This window comes from Stenella coeruleoalba (assembly GCF_951394435.1).
Source record: "Stenella coeruleoalba genome assembly, chromosome: 16".
Classification (NCBI taxonomy): domain Eukaryota; kingdom Metazoa; phylum Chordata; class Mammalia; order Artiodactyla; family Delphinidae; genus Stenella; species Stenella coeruleoalba.
In genome coordinates, this window is record NC_137162.1 from 32477783 (window position 1) to 32489268 (window position 11486).

The 11486-nt window shown below is 36.2% G+C and overlaps 1 protein-coding gene across 4 annotated transcripts in view; it reads left to right on the forward strand.

The window, feature by feature from the left end:
- The window catches only part of NOC3L (NOC3 like DNA replication regulator), a 45348-nt gene that overhangs the window by 16930 nt on the left and 16932 nt on the right, over nucleotides 1–11486 (forward strand). For all 4 annotated transcript variants that reach the window (XR_013824312.1, XM_079900339.1, XM_079900340.1 and 1 more), the window contains exons 11-20: nucleotides 535–666; nucleotides 2259–2339; nucleotides 2672–2772; nucleotides 5306–5378; nucleotides 5465–5528; nucleotides 5610–5681; nucleotides 6045–6226; nucleotides 7245–7373; nucleotides 8059–8156; nucleotides 11080–11164. Coding sequence is in view for 3 of the 4 variants with exons in the window: in XM_079900339.1 (XP_079756465.1) it covers nucleotides 535–666; nucleotides 2259–2339; nucleotides 2672–2772; nucleotides 5306–5378; nucleotides 5465–5528; nucleotides 5610–5681; nucleotides 6045–6226; nucleotides 7245–7373; nucleotides 8059–8156; nucleotides 11080–11164 (1017 nt within the window). In the remaining variant the exon portion in view is untranslated. The remainder of the gene's footprint in view (nucleotides 1–534; nucleotides 667–2258; nucleotides 2340–2671; nucleotides 2773–5305; nucleotides 5379–5464; nucleotides 5529–5609; nucleotides 5682–6044; nucleotides 6227–7244; nucleotides 7374–8058; nucleotides 8157–11079; nucleotides 11165–11486) is intronic.

Genomic DNA, 11486 nt, shown 5'->3' on the forward strand with positions numbered 1-11486 from the left:
ACAAGCCCTCCAGGTGATTGTGATGTTTGCTAAAGTTGGAGACCCACTGGCCTGAAGAAAAGTAAGTTGTCTTAATAACACTAGTCTTCATTTTTTTTTGTTGGGAAAAAAAGATTAGAACTGTTAACTGCAAAACTGAATCTGGTTTGGGAATTTAAAGCTGGTTTAGAAATGTCTAATAAACATCGTCTTCTCCCATACTGGTCCAAACCTTTTCCTGACCTGTCTACTCTTTGTAATCCTATCTACCAGTGCCAGGTAGTGTTCTCTCTTCCTTGTTCTTATTCCACTGCAAAGTAGTATTATGTGTATTTAGCCAAATACTAGTGTCCTTTCATAGACAAAATTTACTGAATACGTTTAACAAAAAGATAATAGAACTTTGTGTAAAATGTGATAAAAGATGTTTCAAAGTTTTTTGTATTTTGGGTTTTTTTGGCATGAAGGAAGAACACTGTTGAATGCTTATTCTGTTTAAAGTATTTGAGGGCAATATAAATATTAAGCTGGTATTTGTGTTTTCTTCAATACTAGATGTTAAAAACATTCTTGTGCCTAAGGATCAAAGAAGTAGAAGTGAAAAAAGATACAGAGGATATTAATAAACAAAAAAAGTTCATGACTTTCAAGGAAAAGAGAAAAACTCTATCAAGAATGCAGAGAAAGGTTTGATTGATTTCCTTTGTTGTTTTAATTGATTTTAGATTAAAATCGTAATATAGGCACAGGTAAAAATCATAGTTAAGATATAAATATTTTTAAATCTGATATTTAGAGAATTTTATTTTCTCCAGTTATTGCAAAGAAATGTTTTATTAAATCAACTTAAACAGATAGTTCATTAGCAAAGAGAGCAGTAGATGAAAAGGTTTTCTTGCCGTGCTGGCTTTTTTTTTTTTTTGGCCACACCGCACCACTCGGCATGTGGGCTCTTAGTTCCCCAACCAGGGATCTAACCTGTGCTCCTTGTGTTGGAAGCACGGAGTCTTAACCACTGGACCACCAGGGAAGTCCCCATGCTGGCTTAGATTCATTGTGATAACACAGATTCCTTCCTTAACAGAAAGGATGCATTCATGTGAAGTTGGCAACAAAGTAGGTTTTAGTCGAATCTACTTTCTCTGTTGGTTTGTATTTGAAAACTAGGTTGAAATTCCAGGCTTTTGTTTATTTACTATGAGACTTTGGAAACATTTTTTTAATATTCTGAGAAACGGAGCTAAAAATAGCACCTACCTTGCAGGGTGATTGTGTAGTTTAAATATGATGACATAGGAAAAGCACTTAGAGTGTGCAGTGCTGGGCACACTTTATACACATTAGTTACCACCACCACCATTATTATGATCACTTCTCAAAACATTTCTAAACAGTTTATTAGGGTTATCAAATGGGTTATAAAAACAAAGGAAAAAATAATTTCCAGGGAGATCCATCTTTGAATGTGTCTAATAAATTTTGAAAATAAGCCAGGAATATCAAAATAGACTTAATGATTGTTAACAAATGAAGGTAAATATTTAAATTATTTATACCATACCATCCTCATATACGTTGGATGTGCCTGTTAGGAACAGCATGTATGTGGCTAGTGGGGAAGCAAAGGCCCAATAAGCAGCTCTTTAACAGCTTCATGTGAGGGAAGGAAACGCCATTCCTCAGTCAGTCCCCAGTGTCTCAGGCAGCTTAGCAACCATTGTTTGCTGCTCTAACAGCATAAGGGAGTGGAAAAAAGTTGGTTTTCCGTTGAATTTCTGTATGTATAGTATCTGATTTTATGCATTGTATGTAAATGAGTTTGGGAAGCATTGTTGATGACTGGTTTCCACATTATAGATGATTAAACAATAAGAATTATTTCTGGGCTCAGCATGTCCTTCCTTCCTTTCTTTCTTTTTTTGAAAAAATTTAAATTACAGAAAACTACAGAGAGTAGTATAATAGCCCATGTATTTACCATTCTGATTGAGCAAATATTAATATACTTCAGTTTCTTTCTTGAAAAGAAAGAAACCATTGGTGGTAGAGTTGGAGTCCCTCTGTCCCTTCTCCAGTCCCATCCTTCTCCCGTCCTCCAAGGAGGCAGCCACTGCCATAAATTTGGGTTATGGATGCTTCTTATCCATTTTTCTATTTTTGCTTATATTTGTAGACAGTCTGTGGTATTATTGTGTGTGTTTCATAATATTGGCATAATGCCTCTCTGAAGGTAGCTTTTTCATTCAGTGGTATACTCTTTTTTTAAAATCTGTTTTCAGTGGAAGAAAGCAGAAGAGAAACTAGAGAGAGAGCTTCGGGAGGCAGAAGCTTCGGAGAGTACTGAGAAAAAACTTAAACTGGTAGGCAGTTTCACGTTTTCTCATGCTTTTAAAATGTTTTGTTAAATGATTTCAACTAGAGATTGATTGCTTCAACTTGTGGTTGTATGACTTTGGTTTATTTCATGAGGCTTAGATACATGATGTATAAGAACTGATAAATGTGATCGATGATGCTAGTTTTAGGAAATCACAGGATGTGTATCTTCATTCTGCTTTGTTGAAGCTCTTAAGATTGAATAGTGGGGAGTGATGGGAAAGCACAGAAAAGGTTGGGTTTTGAAAGCTGTAGTTGTGGTAACTCGGGAGAAAGTATACTAGGTTATACTGAAGTCATTTTGTCTGTTCTGCAGCACACGGAGACTCTGAATATTGTGTTTGTGACCTACTTTAGAATATTGAAGAAGGCCCAGAGGTCACCTCTCCTGCCAGCAGTTCTGGAAGGTCTTGCCAAGTAAGGGCTGTGTAGGTTGAAGCCTTTTAGATTCTTTCTAAATCAACAAGACCGAGGTAACCATGAATTTTAAACAGGGTTCACTAATGATGACCCGGTGTCCTTCTTAGTTCTCGTTCCTTTTTTATTTGTCACCAGCTTTTCCTTGGAACTGTTCATAACACTGCACTTTTTTGGTTTTCTCATCTCAAACCTTTTATTTTAAAAATCTCCTTCGCTAACTCTTTCCTCCTACTTATTACTTAGTTCTCGCTGTCCCTAGGGTTCGTCCCTCAGTTCTGCTTTCCTTCTGTTCTGTAGTCAGTTTTTAGTCTTGCATAATCTGTTCCTCTTAAGATAGGTCTTCTTGTATTCTGTCAACACTAATGAACCTACTGGGGGATGTGAGCCAGAATAATGGTTGTCAGGATAGTTTTCTACAATTATTTGAGGTATTGTCCTGTAGAACAGTGCTATCCAATAGAAACATAGTGTGAACTACATATGAAATTTAAAATTTTCTGTTAACCACATTGGAAAGGAAAAAGAAACATGAAATTAACTTAAATATATTTTGTTGAACTCATTTTATCTAAAATATTATTTTGACATACATTAATGTCAGAACAATGAGATTAAACATTAGTGAGGTGTTTGGCATGGCTTTTCTCATACTGTATCTTCTAGAAGTCATATATGTTTTACATTATAGCACATCATCTCAGTTTGGACTAGCCACATTTCAAATCCCTAATGGCCAGCGGCTGCGTTGGACAGCACAGCTTTAGAAATAGGACTAATGTCTGGAAGATAGAGAAAAGGCAAATTTGGTTCAATGTAGAAGAAATTACTTTCTAATGACTGTAGCTATTTGGTGATGAGATGCTTTGCCTTATAAGATAGTGTGGTCCTTGTCATTGAAAGAGAGGTTGGTCAGAGGTTCAAAGAGAAGGGATTATTCTTACCTTAGGTAGGACCTGTTGTTTGTTTTTTTCAATGATCAATTTCTTTTTTGTTTTTGTGTGTTGGGTCTTCATTGCTGCGCATGAGCTTTCTATAGTTGTGGCGAGTGGGAACTACTCTTTGTTGTGGTGTGCGGCCTTCTCATTGTGGTGGCTTCTCTTGTTGCAGAGCATGGGCTCTAGGCACGTGGCTTCAGTTGTTGTGGCACATGGGCTCAGTAGTTGTGGCTCACGGGCTCTAGAGCGCAGGCTCAGTAGTTGTGGCACATGGGCTTAGTTGCTTCTTGGCATGTGGGATCTTCCTGGACCAGGGATCAAACCTGTGTCCCCTGCATTGGCAGGCGGATTCTCAACCACTGCACCACCAGGGAAGCCCTGGCAGGTGGATTCTCAACCACTGCGCCACCAGGGAAGTTCTAATGACCAATTTGTTTATTTAAACAAATTTTCAATAATACATGCTCATTTAAAAAATTCAAATAATGCAATTAAGAATTAAAAGATCACAAGTTCCCTTCCTTCCTACATCAGTATGTAAATCTGCCCACCTGCCTTCCTTCATAGAAATTGAATCTTTCACATAAATGTATACTGTTCTGTAACTTCCTTTCTTTTTTGGATAAACAGTTATTCTGGGTATCCTTCTATGTTAGCACATATAGACCCACTTTTCTTTTTAAGTTCATAATACTCCATGTCATGGATATTTAATACTTTATTTGGTCAGTCCCCAGTGCTACACTGGAAATATCTTCAATGTACTTGTGTGCACATATTGCTAGGTCAAAGAGTATGATCGTTTTAAATTTTGATAAATATTGCCATATTACTTCCCAAAAAGGTTGTACCAATACACAGGGAATATATGACCTCTGAGGTCCTTCCTTCTTCTAAGATTTACAGTGTCAAAGGCTCTTGCACTAATATTGAAGAGATATCCTGACTTTAACTACTTCGGTGCCTGATATTTTATAGTGTACAGAGTCCTCTGACATTTAGTAGCTCACATGATTCTTTCTCTTTAACTCTATTGAATGATCTCAGTTATTTTTCAAAATAGAAGGCCAGGGCAGTCAGCTCTTAACTAGGATTATATAGGTAATTAATTGCTGAGCCTGAACTAGACACTAGCTCCAAGATTTTTTCTTTTCTTTTTAAAGCTTTCATAGGGTCCATTTTCTAATTAATAGCAAAATCTTTCCTCCTTTCCTTCTTCCTGCCCCATTTTCCTAGAAGCTGTAACTACTGACTCCTTTGTGACTTAGAACATTGTTGGACACCTGGTCAACTTGACTCAGAGAACTTGTTTGCTCTTAGCAATTTCTTTCTCTGGGTAGGAGTATTTTTGAAATATATTTAGTTTGTTTAGTGCCTCATACATTCCTGCTGAGTATAGTGTCCAGTCGTGGATGAATTGTCCAAAGAGGCCAGTCTGAATTAATGAAAAGTATCGATAATCACCATCATCTCCATCATAGCTAACATTTTGAAATAAGTAATATTGAAAATATGGTTTTAAAGTCAGGTTTAATTTTTAACTGCTTTATGTCTATTTTTAGGTTACCTTTTAACTAAGTTTTGTTTGATTCTAGGTTTGCTCACCTTATAAATGTGGAGTTTTTTGATGATTTATTAGTAGTTCTACATTCTCTCATTGAGTCTGGTGTAAGTAACTCTACTAATGAATTACTTTTTAAGATATAAATTGTAATTGTTCTTAATATCCTTTTTTTTTTCCTCTTCGTTTTAAGGACCTAAGCTATCAAGAAAGTCTTCACTGTGTCCAGACTGCTTTTCATGTTCTTTCTGGGCAAGGTAAGGTACTTTCTTGATTAAGTTTTGTTTTCTTTGCCTTTGGAGGCTTTAACATACCTAATTTTTGTTCTCATTTCAAAGGTGATGTTCTGAATATTGATCCAATGAAATTCTATACACATCTTTACAAAACACTGTTCAAGTTACATGCAGGTATGTATGTTTAGATAATGTGTCTTTAATAAATCTTTATCTTCTAAGAATATTTTGTGACTGGAATTATAGTCAATGAAAATTGAGAAATAGGAGCAGGTATATAAAATGCTGGCCTGCCAGTGCTACACATCTGTATTTAACCTTAAGTGAGACTTGGAGTGAGAGAACTTTTGGAATTGACTGGAGATGCAGTGCAACTCACATTATTGTGTGAGCAGTCTGGCACTGCTTCATCGTTTCCATAGGGAAATGATGTGGGACAGGTGCGACAGGCTCCTCTTGGATTTTTCCGAAGTTCAGTGAAGTTGCATGATGAAAAAGTAATGAGAACAGCCCCAAAGGGTATATCTGCTGTTTTAGGTGCTACGAATGAAGGTGTTGAGATCGTCCTCCAGTGCCTTGACGTCATGCTGACTAAGCGCAGAAAGCAGGTTTCTCAGCAGCGGGCCCTTGCCTTCATCAAGCGCCTTTGTACCCTTGCTCTTCATGTGCTTCCAAATTCAAGCATTGGCATTTTAGCAACTAACAGAATATTAATGCATGTAAGTAGTGATGCAAACGAATAGAGCTAAGTTCTTACAGTGCAACAATGGTGTTTTGTTCGATGCACATTTTTTTCCTCCATTTACATTATTATTTTAATTATAAAAGTAATTCACACTTGTAACAAGTTAAGGTGATAAAAGAAGTACATAAAATTACAAAAGGAAAGCACTCCACCCCTACTGACACTCTCCATTTTTACGATTTGGTGGGTATCCTTCCAGAAAACTTAAAAAAAATTCATTTATAAATGTGTACACTAAACACACACAAACAACAAAACTTTTTTCTTTTTTAATGGAGAGGGGATTATGATATACAGTATTGTTCTACAACTCTTTTTTAACACTTAATGGTGATGAACACATTTTGTGTCAGTACAAATACAGCTACTTGGTCTCTTTAATGATTATTGGTTTAACAAATACATAGTTCTTACTGTATGAATTCCACTGTTACAATGCTTTACAAAAATTAACTCAGTTTTCATAACAACTCTGTGAAGTAGCTACTATTATTGTTCCCATTTTATAGATGGGGAAAACTGAGGTCCAGAGAGACTAAGAAACTTGTCTAAAATGACACTGCTAGTAAGTGGCAGAGATGGGATTTAAATTTAGGCAGTCTGGCTTTTACACTTTACATTTTTCTTTTGATGGATGTAAGATATTTCCTTTTTTGCTATTATAAATGATGCTATAGTGAATATTCTTATAAGTGTATCTGATGTAATTATTTCTATAGGAAAGATTCCTAAAAGTGGGGTTGCTGAATGAAAGAATATCTGTTTTCTTTTGCAAGATAAAATTAATTCTTTTCAAAGCAAGCTAATATTCTTTTGTTCTCTTGTGGAATAAACTTAAATTGCAAAAATTAAAACTAGGTATAAAGTGCATGTGCTTATAGCTCTTATGTAACTGTAAAATCAAATTATGTAAAAGTACAGAATCCAATAACGTTCTTAATATTAATAATATTACTTTAATTAATCCTTCTTTTTATGTGACATTTTTGCAGACTTTCCCCAAAACAGATCTGTTGCTTGACAATGAATCTCAGGGTAGTGGAGTTTTCCTTCCTGAGCTGGATGAACCTGAGTACTGCAATGCTCAGAACACTGCTCTTTGGGAATTGCATGCACTGAGGGTAAGAGTCCCCCCCTCCCCTTTTTGTGAGGGCTTTTGCAGTTTTTCCCCCAAGTAGTTATAATTGCCAGAGAACTTAACATATTTTGTTCTGGGACTGCCTTTCATAGAATTCCTGTCTAAATACTGTACATTTCACTTTGCTCTTACTATTAAGATGTTGAGATGCATTTTCTAAGGAAGCAGAAATTGATTTCAGTATTGTGGGGTGAGATTTCTTGAAGTCACTCCCTGACACTATTCAGAATAGAAGATATGTTATCAGGCACATTTGTATTGGGTCTTATTCAGGGGGACTTCCAGAGGCCTGCGGCCCACCAGTTTCAAGAGGGTTTCACCTACGTTGTGATCCTACAGTGCGGACAGCAGCAGCATTATAGTGGAAATATGTTTTAGGAAACCTGTTGTAAACTAACTTTTTTCACTCTGAAAGAGAAATTGCCTTTTGATTTTTCTTTTCATACTGTAAAAGCAAGACTAAGCTACTTCAGTGAACTTGGTCATCAAACAGATTTGTGTTGGAATCTTGTGAGCAAAGATACTGTTTTTTTTCTGTAGGTATGTGGTTGTAATGAATTACATATGCATATGTGGTTTTTTTAAAAAATTAATGTTTATTAAAGTATAGCTAGTATCTTATAAAATATTGACCCGTGCAAAATATGGTTGTCCTGTTTCCCCTTCAGCGACATTACCATCCTATAGTGCAAAGATTTGCAGCTCACCTCATCGCTGGAGCCCCTTCCGAAGGCTCGGAAGCACTCAAACCAGAGTTGAGCCGAAGGTAGTATTAGCATTGCCTTATTATAGAACTGCAAATTTCACTTGATAGCTGTTTTGACTATGAGAAGTCTGTTTTCCAAAGTAATAGATTTCAAAATGTAAAGTGCTGGTTGGTTATCTGGACTTGGTCCACTTCATATTCCTGAATTATTCCAAAGAGAAAACATTGCTGACTGTCATTTTGTTAGTTTGTTTTGAGTAATTACTTAACCTTTTTTTTTTTGGTCATAAAACGTTTCACACATACAGGTAAGTAGAAAGAATAGTGAATCCCCATATGCTCATTACTTAGGTTCAACATTTAATAAGATGATGCCATATTTGCTTTATGTGAAGGTCCATGAGTCCATCCACAGAACCTTTTTTTTTCCCCCCTCCAAATGGTTCTCCTAGGACAAGAAAGGGAGAAGTGAGGAGGGAGAGAAAAGAAGTGCTTTGAACACTGCCACCCAGAAGGGAGCAGTTTCTCTCCTTGGCCCTCATAGCCATCTCTGTTCAGTGCCCCCGACCTGTGAGAGTTTGGACTGGCACTTCCAGCATTCACCTTACACGCTTCCAAATTGAGAAAAGCGTCCTTCTAAAAGAAGTTTCTTTTCCCACAACTTTTTGATCTGAAAAAAATTCATACAGAGAAGTTGAAACAGTAGTAATTATCGTTTTTTCCCCCACAAAGTCAACTAGGAAATACTTCAGTTATACAGAAAAGAAGAGAAAATGGTATGACACCCTTGTAATATTCCCATCACTCAGAATTAATATTTTGTTGCAGATTTTTCCCCTCCTTTGCAAGCCCACTGGTTTCTTTAAATCAGAGATCACAGACAAGTGACCTGTAGGCAAGATTTTCTGGCCTCTTCAGAGTTTGAACAAGAATCTAATTGGTCTAATCTTTTAAATATTGGAAGAATTCGCCAAAAATCATTTCCAGCTTCTCTTGAAATACTGAGAGGTTTGACGAAACAGGTCTATATTTTTACAAGGCAGTAGTCAGATGTATCCCTCTCTAAATGAGACATATATTGTAATTTCCTGTAAACCCTTTTCCTTCTGGGTAGGATAGAGATAACCTTTGCTCTTATTAAATAGTAAAATGGCCATTTACGTCTTTCATCCTTCATACTTCTCACCTGTACCCCGGCTTTGTTTTTCAAAAGGAAAAGGAGAAAATGATTCTTTGTCACTTCTTCACAATCCTTTTCTGGTATGTTTTTGTCAGAGATCTTCACCATTTGCCTCATTTATGCCAGAGGTTTCCTTTTGTGGAGGAAGTTGAATGGATTATCCCAAAGGCTTGAGAAGGGAGACTCTTGATGGGCTTCCCCTGGGGAGTGGAGCTTGGGATGTGAGCCTGATTGCATCCCTTGCCAATCTCCTTTGGAGAATATGAACCAATCTCAGGTCATTAAGGATTCATTTACATGCATGGGTATAGACATTTATTCTGTCCTGATTGGCCTCTCCTTGCTTTCAATCCAGGCAAACAGCTGAAGGGTTGAGCTGATTGAAATCCGTGGAAGGTGACTCCATGCCTATGCTCTCATGACTAACTTACACTTAGTTGCATATCGTTCACATAACTGGTTGAGTTGGGATTTGATCATATCGAGCTTGAGGGCTTTTTGCTCAGCCTTTTTGTCCAGACCTATATTTCTAAATGTATACCAGACCTCTCTGAGGTGGATTTAGTTGGATAATGATGTCATAACATGGGGATTTAGGATTTATTTTATATAAGTGTGTTTTGTTGGTTTCCAAAGAAAACAAAAACAATAATTAGAAAAGATATATGCATTCTTATGTTCATTGCCACATTATTTACAATAGCCAAGATACGGAAGCAACCTCAATGCCCACCAATAGATGAATGGATAAAGAAGATGAGGTATATATACACACAATGGAATATTACTCAGCCATGAAAAAAAGAATTAAAGCTTGCCATTGGCAACAACGTGGATGGACCTAGAGGGGATTATGCTAAGTGAAATAAGTCAGAGAAAGACAAATACTGTATGATTTCACTCTAAAAAACAAAACAAATGAACAAACAAAACAGAAACAGAGCCATAAATACAGAGAACAAACAGGTGGTGCCAGAGGGGAGGGGTTAGGAGGAGGAGAGAAATAGGTGAGGGAGATTAAGAGGTACAAACTCCCAGTTGCAAAATAAATGTCACAGGTATGAAATGTACAGTGTGGGATATATAGTCAATAATTATACAATATCTTTGTATGATGACAAGTGGTAAGTAGACTTATCGTGGTGATCATTTTGAAATGTATAGAAATATCAAATCATCACTATGTTGTGTAACAGGAACTAACAGAGTTGTAGGTCAATTTTACTTCAAAAACAAACAAACTCATAGAAAAAGAGATCAGGTTTGTGGCTACCAGAAGGGGGAATTGGATGAAGGCAGTCAAAAAGTACAAACTTCCAATTATAGGATAAATAAGTACTAGGGATGTAATGTACAACATGATAAATATAAGTAAACTATTGTATGTTATACATGAAAGTTAAGTGAATAAATCTTGAGTTCTCATCAGAAGGAAAAATTTTTTTTCTATTTCACTAATTTTGTATCTATGTGAGATGATGGAGGTTCACTAAACTTATTGTGGTAATTCATTTCATGATGTATGCAAGTCAGATCATGCTGTACACCTTAAACTTACACAGTGCTGTATGTCAATTATATCTGAATAAAACTGGAAGAAAATAAAACTGGGACAAAGAAGATTTTAATGAGAAAAAAGAAACAAAAAACGAAAGCAGGATTATGTTATATCTAGGTTTAGAATAATGAGTACAATCTAATTGTTTTCTCTGTGTACAGTCTAATTCTGTGGGTACAATCTAAATATTTTCAAGTTACACAGATATGGTGGTGTCTTTACTTTTCTTATATTTGTGATTATAGATCTCCTGCAGAACTTTTTGAGGCTTATAGCATGGCAGCAATGACATTCAATCCTCCTGTTGAATCTTCAAATTCCAAAAGGAAGGTATGTGACACTTTTCATTATTTTTTTTAAAGGATGAAATAAAAACTAAATTAATATGCTTCTTAATACCTGATTTCAACTTGCTTGTTTCGTGCTAGGAGTTGATGGTAGGATAGATTTCTGGGGTTGGAATTCTATAGAGACAGTCAGGAGACTGTTTCATTCAATGCAGGATATGCCTGATATGTCCAAGACCTGACCCAGCACCTGTCGTTATTTTTCATGTGTTAGTTTGGTGTCAGCTGTTGCCATTTTTAACTTTGCTCACGGCTTGGCTTTTGCTTATGGCATAAGCAAACTTTTAACTCATACTTTTAATATT